Genomic DNA, 26,780 nt, shown 5'->3' on the forward strand with positions numbered 1-26,780 from the left:
ATGATCATCTCAGTACCTGCAGAAAAAGCTTTGAACAAAATTCAACACCCATTTATGATAAAAACTCTCCAGAAATTAGACATAGAGGGAAACTACCTCAACATAATAAAGGCCATATATGACAAACTCACAGACAACATCATTCTCAATGGTGAAAAACTGAAACCTTTTCCTCTAAGATGAGGAACAAGACAAGGTTGTCCACTCTCACCACTATTATTTAACATAGTTTTGGAAGTTTTAGCCACGGCAATCAGAGAAGAAAAAGAAATAAAAGGAATCCAAATCAGAAGAGAAGAAGTAAAACTGTCACTGTTTGCAGATGACATGATGCTATACATAGAGAATCCTAAAGAGGCTACGAGAAAACTACTAGAGCTAATCAATGATTTTGGTAAAGTAGCAGGATACAAAATTAATCCACAGAAATCTCTTGCATTCCTATACACTAACAACAAAAAATATGAAACAGAAATTAAGGAAACACACCCATTTACCATTGCAACAAAAAGAATAAAATACCTAGGAATAAACCTACCTAAGGAGACAAAAGACCCGGATGCAGAAAACTATAAGACACTGATGGAAGAAATTAAAGACGATACAAACAGATGGAGAAATATACCATGTTTTGCATTGGAAGAATCAACATTGTGAAAATGACTATACTACCCAAAGCAATCTACAGATTCAATGTAATCCCTATCAAACTACCACTGGCATTTTTCATAGAACTAGAACAAAAAATTTCACAATTTGTATGGAATCACAAAAGACCCCGAATAGCCAAAGCAATCCTGAGAAAGAAAAACAGAGCAGGAGGAATCAGGCTCCCTGACTTCAGACTATACTACAAAGCTACAGTAATCAAGACAGTATAGTACTGGCACAAAAACAGAAATATAGATCAATGGAACAGGATAGAAAGCCCAGAGATAAACCCACGCACATATGGTCACCTTATCTTTGATAAAGGAGGAAAGAATATACAATGGAGAAAAGGCAGCCTCTTTAATAAGTGGTGCTGGGAAAACTGGACAGCTACATGTAAAAGAATAAAATTAGAACACCGTATACAAAAATAAACTCAAAATGGATTAAAGACCTAAATGTAAGGCCAGACACTATAAAATTCTTAGAGGAAAACATAGGCACAACACTCTATGACATAAATCACAAAAGATCCTTTTTGACCCACTTCCTAGGGAAATGGAAATAAAAACAAAAATAAACAAGTGGGACCTAAGGAAACTTAAAAGCTTTTGCACAGCAAAGGAAAACATAAACAAGACGAAAAGACAACCCTCAGAATGCAAAAAATATTTGCAAACAAAGCAACAGACAAAGGATTAATCTGCAAAATATACAAGCAGCTCATTCAGCTCAATATCAAAAAAACAAACAACCCAATCCAAAAATGGGCAGAAGACCTAAATAGACATTTCTCCAAAGAAGATATACAGATTGCCAACAAACACATGGAAGGATGCTCAACATCACTAATTAGAGAAATGCAAATCAAAACCACAATGAGGTATCACCTCACACCAGTCAGAATGGCCATCATCAAAAAATCTACAAACAGTAAATGCTGGAGAGGGTGTGGAGAAAAGGGAACCCTCTTGCCCTGTTGGTGGGAATGTAAATTGATACAGCCACTATGGAGAACAGTATGGAGGTTCCTTTAAAAAGTAAAAATAGAACTACCATATGACCCAGCAATCCCATTACTAGGCATATACCCTAAGAAAACCATAATTCAAGAAGAGACATATACCACAATGTTCACTGCAGCACTATTTACAATAGCCAGGACATGGAAGCAACCTAAGCATCCATCGACAGATGAGTGGATAAAGAAGATGTGGCACATATATACAATGGAATATTTCTCAGCCATAAAAAGGAAGGAAATTGAGTTATTTGCAGTGAGGTGGATGGACCTAGAGTCTGTCATACAGAGTGAAGTAAGTCAGAAAGAGAAAAACAAATACCGTATACTAACACATATATATGGAATCTAAAAAAAAAAAAAAAAAAAAAAGGTTCTGATGAACCTAGGGGCAGGACAGGAATAAAGACTCAGACGTAGAGAATGGACTTGAGGACACGGGGAGGAGGAAGGGTAAGCTGGGACGAAGTGAGAGAGTGGCATGGACATATATACACTACCAAATGTAAAATAGCTAGCTAGTGGGAAGCAGCTGCATAGCACTGGGAGATCAGCTTGGTGCTGTGTGACCACCTAGAGGGTTGGGAGGGAGAGGCAAGAGGGAGGGGATATGGGGATATATGTATACGTATAGGTGATTCACTTTGTTACACAGCAGAAACTAACACAACATTGTAAAGCAATTATACTCCAATAAAGATGTTAAAAAGAAAGAAAAAATGAAGGCACCATAATTTAGCAAGGGCTCTGGGTCAGGCAGAGGCAAGAGAAAATCTGGCTAATGAATGACACAGTGAAAAAAATGACAAAGTGAAAAATGACACAGTGAAATGCCCACTTCATGGAGGGGTATGATATTTAGATGAAACAAGGTACTTAAAGCACTTTTGCCTTGGACAAAGTAGATGCTCTATAAATATTAATTCCCTCCCCTTTTCCTCCAATTTGCTTTACCAGTTAATTTCCCATTATCAACCCTTGTTAACATAACAATGTTCATGCACTGGACGCACAACCAGGGACACTGGACATCTCCAGGCAATAGGGCAGGATGAGATGGTACCATGGGAGAAAGGGGTGAGGACGTGACAAGCCGAGCTGACTTCACAGTCTTACCACCAGGTTGGATAAATCAGGGTTTATTCTTTACCCGTTTACGAGCATATGCTCTGCTGGATTCTCTACAAACATTAGGCTAAAATTACAAAGCTCCTGAATTTACTTTAGGAAAAAAGAGAAACACAGCAGGTGGCAATTTTATGCTTTTAAGGAGAAAAGACTCAGAAGAGTGTGCAAAGGGGCTTCAGGTCCTGCTTTTTTATGAGAAGGAAAAAGTGACACGTGTGTGTGGAGGGCAGGACTGGTGGAGCCCTGTGTGACAGGGAGCGGGTGGGAGTGAGGCTGTAGCCATAGCCAGCCTCCGGGCTACAAATTCGAACTCTCCACTGAGGGATGTGATGTTTTCTTACTGCAAAAATCAAACCTGACACCATCTAAAATTTTTCTTTTATCATGAACACTTTATTTCCTCAAATGTTTCACTTTACAGTAACCATGCTTTAGAAAAGGTACCATGCTCAAGATTATTTAAGGAAAGAAACTCTTTGCCATCCCAGAAACTGAAATAGCCCCAAATGTGAGAATTTGCATCAGCTCTCGCTGCTATGCAAATCAAAGAGCGGCTTGTAGGGTGGCCTTGTTTATTTTAGTAAATGTGTGGGTAGAGGAGGGAAAGTGGCTGTTTAAAATGCATTTAAAACTTTTAGTTTCAAATTATTGAACTCTGCAAGAGGGAACTTAGATTTCCCAGGAACAAAATGAGACAAAGCTTACTCCAGAAATATGTCAGGCATAAATACACTTAAACAAAACTCTTTAAAGCCATATTGTTGGTTATTTGAATAGAGAGTTGAGAATTTTCCTACCCAATGGGTAACTTAAGTTCACTTCACCTGTGGACTCAGAATTTGTGGGCTCCCACACTGAGACTGCTGGCTCTTTACCACAGTTGTGTAAGGCTGTGATGTGCCAACTTCTGAGCTTGGCCGCTGCTTCTGAACTTCTGATTTGAGGCTCTAGCCAACCATGATTTCCAGGATATGGATCTTACCTGGTGTTTGCCTCCTACCTCTACGACTTTCCTTACTCCATCTGTGCTACTGATGCTAGGACCCAAGTCTCTCTGCCATGGACTCCCATTGGCTGAATTATTAGCTGCTGATGCAATGTACCTCTGGGCTCCTGAATTGCTTCCTCAGTTTATCATCACATAATTTAATCATATTAACTATCAAGGACAATTTGATATTAACATTAGTATGGAAAAATAAATATGCAAGTATACCCAGGAGATCAATTAAAAAGAATAACTCTAAGGGAAACTGGCTCTACCAAACACTAAAGTCTGCTCTAAAGCCTTTATATCTAAAGCAGCTGGATACTGGCACATGATTAGGCAAACAGACCAGTGGGATAGAATAAAAAGTCCCTGAAGAGACCCACGTACATATGGAAATTTAGTGTGTGACAAAGGGCATCTCACATTGCTGGGGCAAAAATAGGGAAAACTGGGTAACTACCAGAAAAAGACAAAATCTATACCTATCTCACACCATACACAAGAATAAACTAAATGAATCAGGAATCTGAACATAGACATTTAAACTATGTAAGTATGGGAAGAAAATATGGGTATATTCCTCTTTAACCTTGGTACAGGGAAAGTCTTTCTAACCATGACTTGCAATACAGGAAAAAAATAAAATAGATTGACTTGTATGGCGAAAGTCAAAAGGCTGCTGACATGCTAGGAAAAATGTTTGTAACTTATACCAGAGACAAGGGGCTAATATCCTCAATATTTAAAGAATTCTGTAAGAAGGAGAAATGACCAAACTCAAGAGAAAAACAGAAAAAAAGACAGGAACAGAAAATTTATTTTAAAATGTATATATGTCATTTAAACATTTGAAAAGATATTCAAATAACTCATAATTAAAGAAATGCAAGTTAGAACTATACTGTTTCTCACCTATCAGATAAGCAAAAATTCAAAAAGCATGACAACACATCCTGTTGGCAGGGTTAGGGGAAAACAGGCACTCTCACGCATTGCTGATGGGAATACAAATTGGCACAGCCCTTTGGGAGGGGAACTTGGCAATGACTAACAAAACAATTCATTCACTTACCCCCCAACTGAGAGATCCCACTTCTAGGAATCTAACCTGAAGATACATCTCCAAAACTACAAAAATATATATGTGCAGATTATTTATTGCAACATTGTTTGAAAACAACCATGTTTTTTAAAATAATCATATTAAATAACCATGATTAAAAGAGTAGCTGAATAAACTACAGTATATGCAGACGATGGAGTACTATGCAGCTGTAAAAAAAGAATGATAAAGATTTCCATGAACTGGCATGGTGTATTTACTAGGACATATTAAGTGAAAAAAGCAAAGTATAAAAGAATATCAGTAGGATGCTATCCTTCATGAAAGAAAAAAGGAAATAAGAAATTATACATGTATCTGCTTAATAGTGCAAAAGGAAACAGAGAAAGGCTAAAGTAGAAACTAATGAGATTGGTTACATACAAGGATCAGGTGGGAATGGGTTGTAACGGATGGGGGAAATGAGAATAGGATAGAATGAACTGATGGGGGCAGGGGATTGACTCTTCTGAGCAGCCCTTTTTAAATAGTTCTGACTTTTGGCAATGATAGTAGTGATTCACTTACTCAAGGCATATAGATAGTCAAAATCAACAGGGATGGGAAAGGGAAACCAAATGAAATATGTATGAATCCAATCAGGAGGTAGAAATCATGCAGTTAATTCAAACAGGGAAATTTAATGTAAACTATAACATGGGAGTAACTGTAAAGGTGTAAGCAGTACTCTAAAAAATACTCTAACATAGAGAGAGAGAGTATAAGGAATGAACGAACTTGGAAGGGGCTCCTTCCTGAGGATGAGATTCAGACCTCATTGGATTCAGTGAATGCTAAAAATTAGTGGATTTTCTGGGCCAGAGCAGCTCCACAGTCACCAGATAAACAGGAAATAACCCTCTGTGGTACAGGCAAGCCAAAGCTTTCAGGAAGGAAATACAGCTGGCCAGCAAACCAAAAGCACTCCTCTGGGGTCCAAGTGGCCAAGACTAGCGGACTGGCACACAGAAGCAGTTGGGACACTGGAAACCCATTCATCAGCAGAGCAGCACGAGGCCCAGAGTGTGTGATGTCCATGCTGGGAGGGACACAGTGAGGTGGTCACTGGACCAGGGTCAAGGCAGTGAGCTCACCAAAGAACACTGTGGTCTGGACAAGCAGCACTGGGTTTTTCCACACACCGCTGGTAGCCATGTGACAGGAGTGAGAAGATAACAAAACAGCAGCACCCTGGAACCAGGAAGAGAAATCCCTTTCTCTACGATGTCCCTGTAGGGCCCTTCACTGGCAAATTATAACACTGTGCTTATTGCAAAAAAGAAACACTTAAAGGATCCAACTCCATTATTGCAGAGTAAGTAATGAAGGGTGAATTTGGAGATGAAGGGCAATAAATTGGTAACTGGTAGGGCAAACAAAGAAATAAACCTAACTGTAAAGTAACAAATGAATAACACAACCATACAGAAAGCAAAGGAGAAAAAGGAACAAACCTCAGTTACTTTGAAAAACAGTATTTTTACTATGTGCACTAAAACTAAAGATAAAATGAACCATGCACAAATGTACATACAGGGGTATGGGAAATTACTTTCTGTGAATTCTAGTATTAAGTAAATAAATTAAAATATTGCGGTTAATGAGAGCCTGTTTTATCATTGTCAGAGAATGGGGTTACAAATAAAGAGCATTCAGGATAAACCTTGTGGTATTCGAATGGAATTGGAGGTATCACTATGAAATAATGTTTTTTATTATATATATAGAAAGATAGATATTCAAATAGATATAAACATGTGTATATGCACATATGTTTCTAGCTCTCTCCTCTGAGAGAAACTAGAAGCAATGATACTCCAGCAGCAGTAAGTACACCTAATGCCTAGATCTTGGTTTCTGAATACCATGCTCCAACAGAATGAACCAGGGCTCCTTGGAGAAATGGCTCATGTCATGGCTAGGCAGTGAAAGTACAAGATGGGCCTGGGAAAACCTGTGATGCCAGAAAGTAAGTGCTTAAAACAAAATGATGGGAACATATCAAAAGGATCCAGGAGCCAACTCGAAGGGGTTTTTTTGGCCAAATTTGAACAAACAAAATAAATAATGATAGTAATAGACTGTAAACCACAGAACATAATAAGAATCCATCAGTCCATTCTAATATAAATAAATAATTGAATAAACAGCGAAGAAGAAAAAGCTCTTCCTTACAATAAAATTCCAATTAATAGATGTAGAAGTAATGATGGAAAAAGAATGTCACCATTTTCAAACACTATAATAATCACTGTTTTAGACAAGAGTGATCAATAAGTGAAAAATTAGTGGCAAAAGTATTATGAGAAACAGGATATTTACATAGTCTCAAAGTAGCTCCCCTGCAAAATACTTATTAATGGCAAAGAAAAAATAGTTTATAGTAGGGAAATCTAGCAGATACCTTAACCAAATGATCAAAGGTAGTATCACAAGCGACGTGACAAATCAACATCACATGCCATTTGGTACGATGCCCCAAGAAGGACACAACATAACTTCTATAGTAGTTAACCCACAATGCAAATTTATTCATGAAGAAACAGCAGACAAACACAAATCAAGGAACATTCTGCAGAAATAACTGGTGAGTCCTTTTTTAAAGGGTTAAGGGTGTGAAAGGCAAAGAAAGACTGAAGAGCTGTTCTAGACTAAAGGGACTGGAATGAAGCAAGCAAGCCCCCAGGGTGCAAAATCTGCAGAAGCACTCGCTCCCAGGGTCTTGCGAGCGTAGGGCTGGCCCTAAAGGAAATCAAGGAGACGTGACAACTAAATGCAATATGTCATCCTGGTTTAGGTCCTGGACAGTAGTGGGAGAACTGGTGAAATGTGAATAACTTCTGTAGATACTATAATAGAATGGTATTAATTTCCTGATTTTGATCATTGTACTCTATTATGTAAGATTAACTTTTTTTTTAAGATTAACTTTTGAGGAATCTGGATACACAGGGATTTTTGTACCGCTTGTACAACTTTTTTTAAGTTTAAAATTAACTTAAAAGGAAAAGTTTAAAATTTTTAAATTAAAGACAAACAAGTAAGGGTACCGGTTTCTGGTCAAGAATTTAGCATAATGTCACACACAGAGGCATTTATTAAGTAAAGAAACTATAATGCATGGTGCAAGGGTAGAGGCTTTGGAACCATCCAGATGTACGCTCAAGTCTGGCCTTGTTAGTTACTAACTGTGTGACACCAGGCTAGTTACCTAGTCTTCCTAAGCCTCACTGTCCTTGTTACACATTTACATACATGTGTCATCATAATAATACCTACTCCATATGATTATGATTATCTATAGTCTAATCTACATTATGATTATCTATATTCAATAGGCAATATTTGTAAGGAACTTAGTTCAGACTCAATCAATAGGAGTCCCAGTGGTTGTGACCGTGGTTGTTAGGATTAGCCATATTAATGACTAGGTTATGCCTTGTGAAGAATTATACACAGTATACTAAAGGGCCCCTTTAAGACCAGGTAGATACATTTTAGACTGAAAAATGGTTAAATAAAAGGTGATTATTTTTTATCGAAACATGATTCATAGACTTCTTTGGGAGCAGATAGATTTTGGTTTACTTTTAATTCTGTAAAACCAGATCTATGACATAAAGCAATTATTTGTGTATTGCCTTAAGCAGTTGGGGAAAGGGCCACCACAGGGTGACTTGGGCATGGGGAGAATCTGGCTCATTAATAAGTCTTAATGTTGACTCTTTCAAAGGGGTGAAGAGAAGCCAAACTCCCTAGTTGTCTTTTCTAAGCAGATGCTGAACGACTTAAATGTGATGACATAGATCAAATATTTGAGGTTAAGGATTGCTTGTAGGTTCATGCTTTCTCCTTTAATCCATTTTTTGAGATAACTCCAGCATAAATAATGGGCAAGCACAGAAGAAGGCTGAAAATGGCTAAACAGATTCTATTTGGTGCTATTTCAGTGCTAAGTCAAACACTAAAATGTCTGGTGTTTCTAGTGATACATTTATTTTATGAAAAAGATATGAGACCAAGAGACTTCTGTGGCAACTACTCCCTATATAAACAAAGGAAACCATCACAAACAAAATATGTCAATCTGCTGTCTTCCAAATATTTCCAATAATCCTTTAAGTTTAGGAACAAAGGCTACATTCCTGAATAAATTTTCTTATCTTTAAAATCGACTCCAAAGTTTTGGAAACCCTAGCTTTTGAATATTAACCCAAAATAGCTTCTATCCAGTCATTTGGAAATGCAACTCAAATTCATGCTAACCTTAACGGAGGCAGAGATATTGTCTGTGATCTTTCACTGACCCCTTTTTGATTCCTGAGAACTCTAACCATATTGGATACTCCAAAGCATCTTCATCTTTGAATCCTCATCCAGCACTGCTGCCCTTCACTCAGTAGTGACCTCTACCTTATGTGGCTAAGATCTGGTCTGTTTAGAACAAGTGTCATCTAAATTGTTGTGCTGATAGCTCCACCCTCATCCAGCCCCTGCCTATCCTCCAGCCTCTGGACAAGTGGTGACTCCCTCCTTCTTCATGACTCACCCCTTCACTTGGATTCTCAATCTCATACCTAGAAGCTCCTCCCAGTGTATCATTTATTTTTCTGATTTTCTTTCAAAAATACATAGGCTTGGGCTTCCCTGGTGGCGCAGTGGTTGAGAGTCCGCCTGCCGCTGCAGGGGACGCCGGCTCGTGCCCCGGTCCGGGAAGATCCCACATGCCCTGGAGCGGCTGGGCCCATGAGCCATGGCCGCTGAGCCTGCACGTCCGGAGCCTGTGCTCCGCAACGGGAGAGCCCCGCGTACCTAAAAAAAAAAAAAAAAAAAAAAACATAGGCTTCCCTTATACTTTGCTGGAATATCTTCTATTCAGATAGCTCTACACTTATGTTTCCCTGCCCAAGTCATTGATTTATCCTTTAAACCTGGTATCTGTCCTCACTTCTCGACTGAGACGAATCCAAGGACTTTTTACTAACTTCTGTTTTCTCTGTCTCTGCCATGCCTAACTTTGGTGAACACGCAGGGTCAATCCTAACTCTGAACCTTTGCCCCTCTTGTGGCCCCATCTGAAATCTTCCCTCCTCTTCATTTGTGTCATTCTCACCCATCCTTAAAGGTCCAGCTTGAACCCCTTTTCATCTGTGAAGTCTCACCAGAATCCCCCTTCTCTGAACTCTCGTAATACTGCCAGTAGGATGCACTGCATCTCAGAGATGCACCCAAATTATGCTTCGGGAAACTACACGGTTCCCACTTTATGCATTCTTGCCCAGCGGCTCTTTCTTGGCCAAGGAGTGAGCATTTATCCTTAATCATGCCAATGGGATTCTCTCTCCCAGGAACAAGAATCCTGAATGGAGTGACCGAAGGAGAAAGTGGATAGAACGAAACCATCCCGGCTGCAGGGTCCTGCTGAGCCTGTGTCCTAGCCCCACCCCCCAGATCCTGGGAGGTGTAGGATCTGATCTTCCTGGTTGTGGCTCTTCCACATTTCCTTCATTTCTGCGAGCCATGCTTTTTTTTCTCTTAAGTTGACAAGAGTAAATGTTTCTCCCTACATCCAAATATACTTAACTAGGATTTTCCCATTGCCTTTTTTTCTTTTTCTTTTTTTTGCGGCACGCGGGCCTCTCACTGTTGTGGCCTCTTCCGCTGCGGAGCACAGGCTCCGGACGCACAGGCTCAGCGGCCATGGCTCACGGGCCCAGCCGCTCCGCGGCATGTGGGATCTTCCCAGACTGGGGCACGAACCCACGTCCCCTGCATCGGCAGGCGGACTCTCAACCACTGCGCCACCAGGGAAGCCCCTCCCATTGCCTTTTATTACTGTTTAATTTGAGGGAAGAGGAGCTAATTAAGTCTTGTGTGCCAATGAGACAGGAAGTTTCTTGAGGGCAGAAATTCTGCCTTACAACTTTATTTATCTTACATAAGTTTTTAATAATTCAACTGCATGAATAATCATGTGTGAAAATCTCAATCTATAAACAAAGAGACAAGAATAACTATTTGAGATCATCTTTATGATTCTATGTTGCAGTTTAGGATCATTCGTTAATTCCCTAAACACATCCCAAGTGTCAGCTATTGACCATGCACCAAGTTAGACACTGGAGTCGTGCGCAAGATGAAAAAAGACAAAAGACATGGCTCCTGTATCTGGAGTTCTTCTTTCCAGTTTAACTTGTGTCTTATATAATGATAGTACCTAGTATCAATCTGGCACTTATAATTCTGAAAAACTTTCAAATATAAATGGGGAAGCTTCTGATGGATCATGTGACCAAGATCAAAACCAGAGCAACAAGGAGAAGACAGGTCCCCTGACTTACAGTGATGTTCCTTCCTTCTCTCTACCACAATGAGAAACATTTCCTTCAGACACAATTAAATAAATTGTGGTATTATGTTTTATTTAATTCCCATGTTACATCCAACTCATGGGTTATTCTTTTGTTACACAAGATAAAGGCAGTTTTTGAGTTCTTGCTAGAGGAAAACAACAGAAGTATTAGCTGGTTCTGGGACATTTGATTAACAAATATTTATGTAGTGCATGCTAAGTGCAATGCATTGGTCTATCCTGTGATTACGCCACTCAAGACACAGTGACAGTCCCTGCCCTAAGTGAGTTTATGGTCTTATGGGCGAGCAGGGGAGTGCCATATATGTGGTAAGTGCTAGAATGAAGAGATACAGCCCATACTCAAGTTCCCCAAATTTTTATGTTCACAAAGAATCTGAATTGAATTTCTCAGTCTCCCCCAATCATTTGTATGTTGACTGAAACTTATCAGCCTTGTTTTTTCCCCTCATTCCAGAACCAATGTCCCTTCATCTTCACAGTATCACCTCTCTCCAAATTTTCCCTTTTCTTTAAATTCTCCCTTCCTAAATCTGAATTTCCAAGGTGATCCCCAAAACCTTACTGATCCACAGGATATTCACAAAGACCCTGATGGACCCTCAGTGCTCCTCACAGCTCTATAAAAAATTCCTTTTCCTGAGAAGCAGGAAGTTGTCTTTGTTATATTGTCAATGGTCCAGGACAAGACCAGAGACCAAGAGCCAAAGGGTACACCATGAAATTACCTTTTTAGGAATGCAATGTTGCATTCAAGCCGCATGCTTGAATGTACCGTTCTGCTGTTTTGCTTTTAGGGTCAACAGAAGTATATAAAATTTTTCAACTTTCTTCAAAACATGTGCCATGAAATTGACTTAATAAAATGAATAACAACAGTAGCTGCAAGTTACAAAGCAAAACTAGGCTAGGACACATCTGTTGAAAGGGCGGTTGAGGACTTCCCTGGTGGCGCAGTGGTTAAGAATCCGCCTGCCAATGCAGGGGACACGGGTTCGAGCCCTGGTCCGCGAAGATTCCACATGCTGCAGAGCAACTAAGCCCGTGCACCACAACTACTGAACCTGCACTCTAAGGTCCACAACTACTGAGCCCGAGTGCCACAACTACTGAAGCTCACGTGCCTAGAGCCCGTGTTCCACAACAAGAGAAGCCGCCGCAATGAGAAGCCCGCACACCGCAACAAAGAGTACCCCCCGCTCGCCACAACTAGAGAAAAGCCCACGTGCAGCAACAAAGACCCAATGCAGCCAAAAATAAATAAGTAAATTTATTTTAAAAAAAAAAAGAAGAAAGGGCAGTTGATATAAAGACTAAATTTTCTATCAGCTAAGAGTCCACATTTATCAACTGTTAAAACATACAACTTTCCGGACAATCTTAAAGATATTACTGTCATTTTTGTAAAAGCAATTTGTATAGGGTATAACTTTCATGTATAATTACTGCTAGTATAGGCAGATTGGGGCATTGCTAGGATGATTTGAGGCAGAGAGGAGTGAGAATATTAAGAAATGTTAAACTCAGTACATTTCTAAACTATGGCAGGTAAGAGAGATCTGAAAGACTACACAATGTAAAATGAGGTCAGGCAGTGATTTAAAAGTCTGTGTGTTTCTTTGATCATAATACCTAGCACTTTTTCAGAGAATTTACTAACACCAATTACTCCTCACCGCATTTTCATGATATAATATCAACAGCTGCATTTTGTCTTCATTGGTTAAAAGGCATAATGAGGGAGTTAAATGATGGCTTATATCTGGAAAGGAGTTGGAGGCATACCTAGTTTCTAAAGCTTGCATTTATAGTACACCATTAAGAGCTCCAGCTTTGAGAAAAGACAAACCCAGGTTCAAATTCAAGCTCTGTCACTTCATATATCTATGTGACCCTAGGCAAGACACTTACTGTCTAAGCCTCATGTTCTCCATCTGAAAAAGCGAACATGTCCTAGATTGCAAAAATGGGCCCAATTGTTCATCATTTCTTATATCTATACCTTTTGCCCTGCCGTTTTCCAATGCTCTCTACAGGGATGGAATGACTTATTTAACATCCTTACATTTAACTATGTGACTTGCTTTTAACCAACATGTCTGACATATTAACAGACATGTTGCACAAAGAAGGCTGTAATGGACTTATGCAATTAGGCTTGTTCAGAGCTTGCAGCTCTCCAGTCACAATGGAACATGCCCAGCCCAGGCCATTGGAGGAGGAGATACAAATGGAGGAGCTGGATTGCCCCATTTATCCCAGCCAAGGCCAGGCTAGATCAGTCTTCAGTGAGCCAAATCCTACATGTCATGAGCCAATCCAGCCAAGACTGGCAGATCTCTTTAGCCAATCACCCCACGTGTATAAGCAATAAATAGTTATTTTTGCATGCCACTGAGGTTTTGTGGGGTTTTGTTACATAACATTGCTGTGACAACAGATAACTGATACATGATGGCAGTACCTATCACGTACATGTCAGTGTGAGAAGATACACGTAAATCACTTAGTACAGAACCGAATGATAATTATAACAGTAAAAGTGATAATAGGTACTGTTATTTTGGAGAAAGGATTACAGAATATGCAAAGGTATTGGCAATTCATCTGCGGATCCTGAACAAGACCTGTCTCACTGAAAAGTTTTTACAAAATCATGCAGTTTTACTTCTAGTTTTTGCAAAGAACCAGGCAGATGGTCCAGCTGTATTTTTTAAGCTTGTGAGTATCCTGGGATCTGATCTTATAAGCAAAACAGTTCTTTTCCTTCTATAAGATTTACCTTGTAAAGATTCAAAAATACAAAACAAGGAAGATTCAAAAATACAAAACAAAACAAAACCAAAATACCACACACAGAGTAGAGACAGACATTCAAATTCATGACCTACTGAGGGAAGCCAAAGGCTAGCCTCATGAATAAACCCGAGTTACGGAGTTTTGCTCCAGCGGAGGGCTGGGCAGGGAAGAACAGTCCTCATCCTTTTGGTTCTTTTCCTATTTGGGTAATCTTCTTGAAATAGTTCAGTATAATGGTGAAGAAACGTGGCCCCAGAGTTTAAATTCTGGTTCTGCCCCTTACTAGCTCTGCCATCTTGAGCACATTAAACTCTGCATGCATTAACTCACTCCTTAAGTGGGAAAAAGAACAGTAACCACCGCAGGTTGCTGCAAGGATCACATAATAGCTGCAACGCCTTTTACAGCCGTGCCTGGCACACAATAAAGTCAGTAAATATCAGCAATTACTAGTTATTCTCACAGATGAGTCTGTGTTCTGTCAGCTCCATTTCTAACCATGCTAGAGAACGCGGCTATCTAACCAGGTGAGCCTAATTGGCCTGGATACAAAACAGCCCATTAGTATTGAACTACCTATATCCATCCTAAGTACAGAACAAAAACTGAATCTCAGATTTTATACTCCAAGGTGAGGAAAAGCCACACTCATGAGAGAGAGGAAGATACAAGGCCTGGATGAATGCCGAGAGTGATGTTTCTCAGCGGCTCCCAAGCTATCTCACCTAGTTCTCATAAGAGTTATGAGAAAGAGGGGGCTTCCCTGGTGGCGCAGTGGTTGAGAGTCCACCTGCCGATGCAGGGGACACGGGTTCATACCCCGGTCCGGCAAGATCCCACATGCCGCGGAGCGGCTGGGCCCGTGAGCCATGGCCGCTGAGCCTGCGCGTCCGGAGCCTGTGCTCTGCAACGGGAGGGGCCCCAACAGTGAGAGGCCAGCGTACCGCAAAAAAAAAGAGTTATGAGAAAGAGTCCAAAGTGACTTCTAACTTTGCACTGCAGTTCTGTCCATCAGCACAAAGACAAATCAATGCTCTTCACCTAACCAACCAGTAGCATGAATAGACAAGTGACTTGCTCTCTTTTAGACACCAACATTCTTCCTTTTTTGGCTGTTTCTCTTACTAAGCCAGTGAAATTAACCATGGGAGCCATAGTCTACTCTGAGAGTTGCTGTCCTCCTTAGGAAAAGGAGATCAGGACAGAAGCCAAAGAAAGTCTTACCCTCTCCTTCAGGGAGGCCCTTCTTCCATATCCTCTCCTAAATTCTCTTCCTCCCTATCATCCAGGAGTCAAGGAGTTGCCACTTCATTCCTTCACGGTTTTTACGAATGCTTCTCTATTGTAGCCCCCAAAGCTGCTGAACAGGTCAGGACATTAATTCCATTAGCCCCGATGCCACCATCAGCCCCCATTCTCTTTCTCATTTTGGATTCTGCTCAGCTGTGCTATCCAACCAGGCAGTGTGAACGATAAGCACCAGATGAAAATATAGCCCAAATAATCCTCCAGCCCTGTAAAATTCCTGAAATTGACTGTCACCTTGTAAAAGTTAACAATACAAACTTTCTCCTATCATCAGTTCAATCTGCTGCTGCCACAGAGAAATTTCAGTCCAAAATTCCGCCCTACCCTATTTCCTTCTACTAACTCAGTTCCAGGCAGAAGAGACAGTATTTGGACCTTTGGGTAGAATCTGCACGCTGGGCCATCTGCCAGTATAATTGGAATAGAGCCTTAGCACCTCCAAAGTTTGATCATTTCAACCCTAAGACTCTCATTTCCCTCTTTTCTGAAATACCTAAGGGTCGACAGAACAAATGAGAATATCACAGCACCAGCCTTAATCCCACAAAATTCTAAAGCACAAACAAATTCCCAGTAATAACCTAAACATCAATTTCCACCTGAGGGCAGTTACCAAGCAAAAGATTGCATTTCCCAGAGCATATTCCAGACACTTATTGCTATTGCCAGCTACAGACCCATTGTGAAGATTTGGCATTATCCAGGTCTGCAAGGAAACAAACAAAAAAAAAAGAGAGCAAGAGAGAGAGAAAAAGGCCTCTTCCTTTAGATTTCAGGATGCCAGTGACTTTGTACCAACTGTTAGAATTCCAGCCTTGGAAAGCCAAGTTCACAGGGAGAGAGAAATTGTGTATCAAGACACGAATTGTGTGGATAACTACTAAGAACCTGCTGTATAAAAATATAAATAAAATTTTAAAATTAAAAAAAACAAACCCGACACGAATTGTGACACTGTGTGCTCCTTGCCATGCTTTGCCTGCACAACTGAGCTTATGTACACAATTAAAATGGCAACTTAAAAATAAAAAGATGAAAGATGTTCTATAGCCCTCACTGCTAACTCTGCTTCTGCCAAGAGTAATCAGCAGTGAAAAGATAAATCCATCAGTATTTGAATTTAAATGTTAAAATAATAATAAAGCTTATGGTCTCCCTAAGGTTAGTTTATAATAAAAATAAATTCTTGAACCGGAAAACTTATCTGGTTTCTTTCTTCCTTTCATTATCCACTTAATGACTGAAGTTATTATTTCCATGGTGGTCTCCAAGCCACACTTGGTTTCTATGTAGATTGGCATGTCACCTCCAACAATTTCACCAGCTGCCTTTTCCTCTCAAGAGAATATGATTAAAATATTAATCCAGCTTCTGGACTAATCTAGCAAAAAAAAAAAAAGTTATATAAATCAATCTCTGCACAACATTTTCCTCGCTCTGAAATGTGCAATGTGTCCTCGTTTTATTTGTGATGCCTCCACAGGAAGGTTAGGTACTAGCAAAGCAGATCTAAAATGTTTTACCTCTCTGCCCCTCTCCTGCTTTGTCCTCCTGACTTCTCAAACCCGGAAATGGGAAACTTCGAGCCCCAGTCCGAATGAGAAGAGAAGAGCTGGAGGAAATCGCCAGGGGTCTAAGTCACGCTACCTGGGCTGCCCAGCTGCCTGGTAGCGATCCACCAAAGCGCTCAGAGATAGAGGGCACGCTCAGCCAGCCGACACGGTGTTCTCTCGACACGGCGTTCTCTCGGCAGTGCTAATACGCATGTTTGTCCTGCTGCCTGGAAACCATCCAGAACTGCAAATCCATCCCTCCGAAAGCATTGACCGAAACCCGCCCCTGGGCCTAGCGTCGGGATAAATCCTTGCTTGTAAGGAGATTACAATCTAATTACTGTAATTAGACACCAAATGAGTATTAAACTATGTGACACTAAGTAGGAATTTGAAGAAAATGGTCATTGTGGGCTGGAGTAATCGGAAAAGATTTCATGGAGCCTCCAAGACTTTGAAGGGAAGAGTAAAGTAATGCTTGAGGTTGATGAAGTTGATAAAATGGGCTTAGGATAAAAAGAAAAAACACCGTGTGTTGTCTCGGGCTTACCTGAGGAGGAAATCCACCAATAAAGGTGCAAGGCATGCTGGGTTCCCCAGACCGTCGTGTCAGCAGAGCTCATCACTAAGAAAATGGGTTTCCTCTCAGGTCAGGAAGAAATTTCATCCTTCCTGAAATTGTTTAGCATTTGAATCAGGATGGTGATGTCGTTGATACAAAAATCAAGCTGACATCCTTAAGTTACTGAGGCCTCCAATATAGAAATGTCATTGAAAGAAATGGCTTTCTAGCAATGCCAGTTCAGACTAGATTAAAAGTTGAAAGTACTTTCCTGTGAAGTCAGGATTACTGATGGAGGAACAGGTCTTTTTCCAAAGGGCACTAACAGCCAAGAAAGATCATTAGTAGTACCTTCTAGGACTAGGATTGGAATGATCGAGCCGTAGAACTCTGTTCCACTAATTTTAGAAAGTCATACTGTAGGTTTCCCGTCTAAGTAATTAATAAAAATAGGAAGACTTTGTTTCTTACGTGCCCTTAATTATTAACTTTGCATTAATCTGCATATTTTAATTGAACTACGTGCATTACGTGACAAAAGTGTCTCTGGAGAAACTCTGGTTTCTCCAGTTCGTCCCATGATTAATGATAGATAAGGTGGACAGGGGTGAAAGCATTTTTCAACATGGCTAACTTGATTTTCCAAGAGAAAAGCTGTCAAGGCCCATTTTCTCCCTCATGCTTAGTTAAATTGCTGACTGAATCAACTAGTGTAATGGGTTAATTCTGAAATCTTATCTCTTATTGTGTAAAACTGAAATGTACCTCTGTCTCCTTTTTGAGAGGATTTTTTTTAATGGCGGAATAACAATCAATTCATTCCAAGTATCATCTGCAAGTCAGGTTTTCCATAAGGCAGACAGGGCCTTGCTGAAACCGATGTTTCTGAATAGTTTGTCTACACTTCAGCCTGGGAACAGGCTGCAAAGTGGGCTGGGGTGCTTTCTGTGACCTTTCTGGATGGTCAAAGGAGATGTGCCGTTCACTGGGCTCTGTGCTGTAAGGAACTCAGGTCTCTCTTCTCCATTTAAAGACTCTAACGTGGGCTTCTCTGGTGGCGCGGTGGTTGAGAGTCCGCCTGCCGATGGAGGGGACACGGGTTCGTGCCCCGGTCCGGGAAGATCCCACATGCCGCGGAGTGGCTGGGCCCGTGAGCCATGGCCGCTGAGTCTGCGCGTCCGGAACCTGTGCTCCGCAACGGGAGAGGCCACAACAGTGAGAGCCCGCGTACCGCAAAAAAAATAAAATAAAATAAAGACTCTAACGTGGGCCTGGTATCCACCATTCATTCCCACAATTGGCAATTGTCAAGGACAATCTCAGAAGTTTCTAGGAATGGGCATAGGCTGCAGGCTCAGAGAAGCTGCTTCTCAGCCACCGCCAGCTGGGAACTGAGTTTGCTGTGCTAACCACAAGCCTAGGACTCCTCCAGACCAGCAACTCCAGCACTTTGCAGCAAACACACATGATGAATGGCGTATGGACACACACCCGTGGGCGTTCCCAGGATCATGCACAATTCCCTGAATACTGGCTTTAACCCCACCCTTTCTCCAAAACAAGAAAGCACGGCACAATATTAGACGAGAGAGAGTATAATCGGGAAAGGCTTGAATCCACTCTAAGGTATGCTTCGAACAAAAATAAATAATTCAGAGATGTCAGCACATTATTAAGAAAAAAATGGATTGAAACATTTCAGAGTTGCGACACCATGTTGAGAACTGCTGCCTTTGACACGAAGCTGCCTGGGACACCGGACACTTGTCACACAAGTTGACAGCAACCTATCAGTCTCAAGGGCTACCCTGACTGGCTGTCTACCACCGTGCTGCCCTTTCTCCATTGCGAATAGACCCACACCTATGATTGTACAGAGTGATGATTAAGAGAATGTACTTCTGTATATAAAACAGACAAACAACAAGGAACCACTGTATAGCACAGGAAACTATATTCAATATCTTGTAATAACCTATAATGGAGAAGAATCTGAAAAAGAATAGATATAGATATGTAGATATATCTGAATCACTCTGCTGTACACCTGAAGGTAACAACATTGGAAATTAACTACAATTCAATTTTTTTAAATGGTTAAAAAATAAAATAAAATCTAGGAAAATAAATGTGAAAACCGAAACCTTTAAAAAAAAAAAAGCACGCAGTCTGGAGACAGCCTGCCTGAATTCAAATCCTAACTTCACATTTTTTTGCTCTTCATTAGGGCTGTTCACAAATACTCCCATTCTCCTCCTCCTGAGGTAGATGGTGGCTTACATCTCCTGCCACCTTGAAGTTGGGCGTGTCTGTGTGACTTACTTTAATTCCTATGTGAGAAGTGATGATTCACTTCTGGGCAAAAGTCAGTAAGCCCTCCTTACTCGAGCGGCCCATGGTCCAGCAGTATAGGACCCACCTGGAAGCTTGCTAGAAATGCAGAATCTCAGGCCCACCCCAGACCTCCTGATTCACGATGTGTACCTCACAAGCTCCCCAGGCCATGCACACGCACATGCGAGTGGGAAGCCCTGCTCCAAAGCAAGAGCCCTGCTCGCCATTTGCTCATCTCCCTGCCACCGTGACTGATGATGTCCCAGATGGTGGCCTAAGCCCTTGGCCTGACCTGAGATGGACAAGAAGTAAAGCACGAGAGAATCAAAGCTTTGTTCTAAGCCACTAAAATGTAAGGGCTGTTCCTGTGGCATAAACAAGCCTATGCTGATACAATCACTTAGTGCTCTGCGACCCTGGACAGGTTACTTAACCTCCCTGTGCCTCAGTTTCCTTGATGTAAAACGGAGATGATAACAGTACTGATTCTTAGGGTTGATATGAGGATTACTGAGGTAACATATGAATAGAGCCTGGTACACATTCAATGTAAATGTTAGCATCTATTACTGACACATTCTGTGCCCACAACTCAAATCTTGCCTAGTGATGTGTGAGTCCTCAGTGACAGTAGGATCAGAACCTTTGCTCTCTGGCAATCCCCTACCCCAAACCACTCATACTCCAGGACGAGTATGAAATCACTCACATCAGAAAGAGAATGAAAAATGACTCCTTCTCGGGCTTCCCTGGTGGCGCAGTGGTTGAGAGTCCGCCTGCCGATGCAGGGAACACAGGTTCGTGCTCCAGTCCGGGAAGATCCCACATGACGCGGAGCGGCTGGGCCCGTGAGCCATGGCCGCTGAGGCTGCGCGTTCGGAGCCTGTGCTCCGCAACGGGAGAGGCCACAACAGTGAGAGGCCCACATACCGAAAAAAAAAAAAAAAAAAGACTCCTTCTCAGAAAGAAGTAGGGGATCTTTGTAACCTGGCCCAAGCATTCCTGGCCTGGATCTTCACATCACTGCTTTTCCCCTACTCTAGTATCGCATATGCAGCCCTCACCCTCTCACCTGCCTTCCCAAATCCTACCTGCCTTTCAGGGCACAGCTAGTGTCCCTCCTTCTCCATCAAGTCTGCCTCAAAGACTTCTTTACTATGCAATTTAGAATTAAGACATAGTATCTGTCTATTATGCATAAGGCTTTGTCCTGAACTCAATGCTGGGTTAAAACACACAAACACACACACACACACAAACACACACAATACCTAATAAATGTTTATTTTTTGTCTTTTCTAGCACCAAAGGGTGTTCCCCAAGAAAACTGACAAAGGCACAGTGATGGGAATGTTCTGTTCCCCAAGAAAACTGTTCCCCAAGCCTGTTCCCCAAGAAAACTGACAAAGGCACAGTGATGGGGATGGTATAGAGGTAGTTTCTGTTTAAGTCCTGCTTTTTAAAAGGGTCCAATAGATTTCTGACATTATAGTAAAAGTGATAAATACTTGATAATCTTTTTTATATGAGGATCATGAATAAAATGGGCTTTTTTAGTCTAAACCCAAATAAAATGATAAATTATCTTTTCTCCTTGCCACTCCCTTAAAGTGTATGTAAGGAAACAAAATATTCTAAGCCAGGGTAAATATTTTAGTATCCTGGATCTCTCTTTCATATTCATAAACCGACTTGAAAAAAGAATCACGGTACTGAAGCAATTCACCACAGCTGCACAATGAACCACATGACTCAGTTCCAAAGTCACAGAACTTGAATAAGCACCTTAGAAATCCAACCTCAACATTTCATATTCTCTAGACCAGGGGCCAGCAAACATTTTCTTAAAGGACCAGACACTGGACATTTTAGGCTGTGGGAACCACAGGTCTCTGTCACTGCTACTTGACTCTGCCACTATAGCACGGAAGCAGCCCCAGACAATACAGAAACAAATGGACATGGCTATGTTCCAACAAAACTTAATTTATGGACACTGGCATTTGAACTTCACATGTTCACGGGTCACTAAAATCTCCTTTTGATTTTTTTCAACCATTTAAAAGTGTAAAACCATTTTCAACCTGTGAGTTGTTCCCAAACAGCCAGCAAGCTGGGTTTGCCGGCCCCTGCTTCCAGACCTCCAAGTTCATGCTTCTTCAACCACGTCACAAAGTCTCCCTAGTAGTCATGGACACATGGTATGGAGCCCAGTGGTCACTTAAAAATCAGGTGAGAAATAATCCCACGAGCCCGTTTTTATTCGCTCAACTTGAAAAAACAAAGATACTAAAGATGTCAAACTTTTGCCGGAACACATGCCAGTCTTAGCACAAAAACACATGCCAGTCTGAGCACAAAAATAATGTCACCCATCACCCCTTTCCTCACCACGCACAATTAACAGTTCACGGAGTAAGAAAATAGTTGGCAGTTGTCTTCATAGATGAAGTCAATGTAGTCTCATTCCTTTGCCAAAAGGCAGGGAAAGCAGTTCCTGATGGCTCTTCTCCCCAGGGCTGTTCAAGGCCAGCTGATGCAGAATGACTGGGAAGGACAAGCTTTGGCTTCAACGTGGATTTTTAACCAGGACTCTCACTACTTTAAAAAAAATGTTTAATTTTTTTTCAAAAAGAGCCTTGGCTTTTGCTATTTTTACTGACAGTCATTTTGAAAGTAGCAGTGCTTAAAACGTTTTAAGTCTAGATATCTCTATGGAAACCCAAGAGAATTCACATTTTATGGCCAAATGACTACCTACCTAGATCCTCTAGGATCACTATAGGCCATCTGTGAAACCAGAAACATCTTAGACCTATTTTCCCAAAACTCTATCTTATCAGATATATAATTAAATTGATATAATTGTTACTTTTGCTGAGGAAAAGATTAGGAGAGAACTTATTTCTGAGGCTGCCTTTTGATTTTTAAGACATTCCTATTTAAAATATTATTAGGAAAAGAATTTGTAAAGAATTTTATAAATTTTGGCAGACGTAATAAAAGAGGAGGAACGCAATCAAATAATTTAACAGTTGCTTTGAAATATATGTCATTAATTTTCTTCCCCCTCCTTTCCATCAATGTTGAATACATTTTCTCTCAAAAAATGTAACAGTTCCTCTCCCCAGACTGCATATTCTTTGCAAGGGAGGGGAAAAAAAACAATAATTATTTGGCAAAGAAATCAGATAACACTTTCACCAGGTAACCAAAATTAACATCACCAGCGAGGGACAGATGGCCTTTAGGGGCCTCCAGATGCGACGCTCTGAGAAGAACATAATATCACCTAGAATGCATAACCTGAATCTAATCATGAGGAAACACCATTATAAAAAAATAAAAAGAAAGGAGGTGGAGCAGAAGGGTTGTATTATTTTTAAAATGTCAATGTCACAAAAGACAAAGAAAGGCTGTGGAAATGTTCTAGAATAAAAGAAGCTAAAGATACATGAAAATCAAATGCAATATGTGACCTCAGAATGGATCTGATATTGCAGGGGGGTGGGGAAAATTCTCTAAAGGAGATGAAGGGGTCAACAGACAAAACGGGACTACAAATGGTATATTAAAGTATTATATCAATGTTAAATTTACTGATGTCAATAACTATACCATGATTATATGAGAATTGTATAAGAATGTATGATGTATATAACTTTCTACTAAATGGTTCAGAAAAACATATATTGATATATATGTATTTATATATATATTTATATATACTTTTTTTAGAGAGAGAGAGAATAATAGATATCAAATGACAAATCTAAAGGTATAAAATGTTAATAGGTTTAAGGAATAAGGGATATATAGGTATTTCTTCAACTTTTCTCTAAGTTTGAAGTTATTTCCAAATAGAGTTTAAAGAAAAATTAACAGTTCTTGCCTACGTTGGAGTTCTTGGCTATCTATTTTCTCTCCATGATACTCCAAATACAACACAGTAAGGGAGAGTGCCAAGTCACAAGAAAACACAGATATTTTAACATGATCTTTTATCAGTGACTGACGGTGCCAAAGCATTACACACCACCCATTCTCAGCAGAGTCCGGTGCAGACCAGTAAACATTGGGTACCCCAGCAACTTAGATGCAATCATTTCCCACTAATTTCTCCAAAGAAGGCTGTGATTCTAAAACCTCTGTGCATCCCACAGCTTGCAGAATTATGTCATACACAAAACAAGCCTCTCAGCTTGTCTCTTTGACACACTACATCAGTATCAATCAATTGGATTCAATCTTTCTAACTGCAGCATTTCAATATTTTAAGCCACATCTAAGTAGCTAGAGAATATGCCACTCAGGAAGCAGGATCACCTCATCATACATCCTCAACTCCTCACCACCACTGCCTAACTGCTGTCAAAATCCCACAGCCTTCACATCTGTGAGCCCACAATGGTCCTGTATCAGTGCTGGAGGTGCTGACCTCCCATCTTCAGTACTCCAGCCAAACTGATTGTTCCCCAAAGCAATGGAGGGAACTGTGCCTAAGACCAAAAATTCAGGAGAGACTATTCTGTAAGTCAATCACTGGAAAGAGAATCAAAAAAGTAATAACCAAAATTAAAATTTTCAGCCATCCTTAGGAATTTGGAATACTTACCCATTCTCCAAAACACAGCAAAGACAGAACATATGTATAGTGGGTAAGTCTTTTCTGGCCTTCCCTCTTTTTAGTTTTATTATTTTCTTGATCCTTTTAGTAGTGACTATCTCTGGGGTAAAATACCCGGGTACTATTTGGCTTTGGCTTTTTATCCCAGATATTCTCCTTATTATTAATTTTTCCCTAAATTTCAATCAATAATTTTATTTAACAAATGTTTACCAAGAACCTACTTGACATAAGATGCTTGGCTGGACTTAAAGGGTGGTACTCCCCAGAAAAAAGTTCCCAGGGTTTTTAGCTACCAATAATCCCCAAGAAAGTGACACGAAGACAATAAGTGCAATGAAGTCTGCTTGCAGAAAAGCATAAGAAGCAGAAATGAATCATGACCAATGGCAAAAAGGAATAACCTAGTCAAAGCACTAAAATTTAATGAGAAGATCATCTTTAAAGTAGGTGAAATTGAAGGGAAGGTACATGTAACATTATTATAGATTTAAAGTCATGCATATTCTTCTCCATAAAACTTCTCAAATGCAGATAAAAACACACATGTACAAAACCAAGCAATTATAAATCCTCTGAAGCATGTAACTGTGATTAACTGCTACTCTTGGCAATATAAAAATACTTTACCACAATTACATTCCAGCCTGTAATGTAATTCAAAACAAACAAGTCAGAGACATCGCTCAAATGGCAGAACCAACAAATACAGATGCTTTGCATCAAGGAAATAAATCCACTGAAGAAATGCAACTGAGGAGCTGCCCTCCAGGGCCTGGAGCTGGGCTTCTGGTGGAACAGCGAGGCCCCCTTCTGGGCAGATGCAGAGCATCCCGGCACGGCTCTGCAAAGCTGCAGTTCATCAGAGGCAACCCCTGCCGCAGTCAGGAAGCATGGATACCTGGGACTTCCTGCTGTGGATACCCTTTGAGGGTTGTGCTGACACTTTCACATTTTAGTTTTGCTTTTTGTTTTTTGTTTTTTGCCGCGCCGCACGGCATGTAGGATCTTAGTTCCCTGACCAGGGAAGGAACCCTTGCCGCCTGCAGTGCCAAGTGAGGAGTCTTAACCACTGGACCTCCAGGGAAGTCCTTTTACATTTTAGATTTTAAATTCTAAATCTGGATTTTTATAAAGAGAAATAATTGTGCTTGATTTCAGATGAAACTAACCATAATTCTGCAACCAGCATTCCCACCACCAAATGGCACGCCCACCCCTTCTACCCCGTTCTGTTTCTTTTTGCCATAATTTTTATCACCCTCTAACATACTGTGTAATCTGTTATGCTCATTATCTGTCTCCTCCTGCTAGAATATGAGCTCCATGAGGGCAGGATTCTTTGTTTTGCTCACTGCTTCAGCGAACGAACAGAGCCTGGCACAGTTTAGTTGCTCAATAACAAAGAAGGAGTTGTCCATTTATGCATTTCTTTTACTGTTAAGACTATTCATCTTCAAAGAAGGCATAAATAAGATTTTACAATAGCAGTATGCTGTAATTTTTAAATGATACTTAAGCACTTGTTTTAACAGTATGTATTTTCTCTAAATGCTTTATAAAAGCAAAAGTCTGCTCTAAGGACCATAGAATCAAGGTCTATATGTATATGATTCGTATACAATTTCCAAGGAAGTCACATCCTGCCCCCCACACCCTGGGAGAACATAGTGGCTACCAAGAATGAAGGCTCCGAGTCTGAAAGGCCAGGCCTAGACCAGGTGTCCATAGGGCAATGCGCTCCATGCAGACACACCAGGTAACTGAGGCCAGATATACACATCCCCTGAAAGTCAGCACTTCCCTGGACCGAGCATAACGATTTTGGCAGGAAGAGCAGGCACTGCTTACTAATTTCTAAAATGTCAATCTTTAATTTTTCCCCTTCTTAAAAATGTTCTTCCAGCTTGTGGAAAATCTAGGAGTTGTTTGCAGTTGTCAGACTTTTTAAAAGTGCTAATTTGTTCCCTTAACAGAGCAAATGATGAAAAACCATTTTCCCATGGATTAAGGACAATATATAAACATACGATTCAACAATGTCAACAGCTTTCTGTCCAAGAATGTCGTCCAGGAACATGAGTCTTTCATTAGAACAAGTTCAGGATTTCTGACATTCCTTTTTCCGAACCTTTGATTTTGGTGCTGTGAAAAGAATAGAAAAGAAAAAGAGAAAATGAAGAGGTAGGCCCGTGCAGACTCTCTTCGTACTGATTTAAGTGAAGTACACACATACAGTAGTGGAAAACTGACCATTTGGATTTTCTTGTTTGTAGAAGGTCTTTAACATCTCCACTGCTTCCTCAGCCCGATATCCAGGGATGCACTGAT

At 40.6% G+C, this 26,780-nt stretch overlaps 1 protein-coding gene across 7 annotated transcripts in view; it reads right to left on the reverse strand.

Annotated features, from left to right (window-relative positions):
• ADAT2 (adenosine deaminase tRNA specific 2) overlaps positions 1-26,780 on the reverse strand; it is a 107,152-nt gene that overhangs the window by 59,185 nt on the left and 21,187 nt on the right. For 6 of the 7 annotated variants that reach the window (XM_073789677.1, XM_073789675.1, XM_073789674.1 and 3 more), the window contains 2 exons: positions 26,703-26,775; positions 26,480-26,594 (listed from right to left, as the gene is read on the reverse strand). In XM_073789677.1, the coding sequence (XP_073645778.1) occupies positions 26,551-26,594; positions 26,703-26,775 (117 nt within the window). In that variant the 3' untranslated portion in view covers positions 26,480-26,550. Of the gene's footprint in view, positions 1-24,849; positions 26,595-26,702; positions 26,776-26,780 lie in introns of those variants that run through there. The other variant, XM_033867796.2, reaches the window with a different exon arrangement.

The sequence above is a fragment of the Tursiops truncatus genome, chromosome 12 (assembly GCF_011762595.2).
Source record: "Tursiops truncatus isolate mTurTru1 chromosome 12, mTurTru1.mat.Y, whole genome shotgun sequence".
Taxonomy (NCBI): domain Eukaryota; kingdom Metazoa; phylum Chordata; class Mammalia; order Artiodactyla; family Delphinidae; genus Tursiops; species Tursiops truncatus.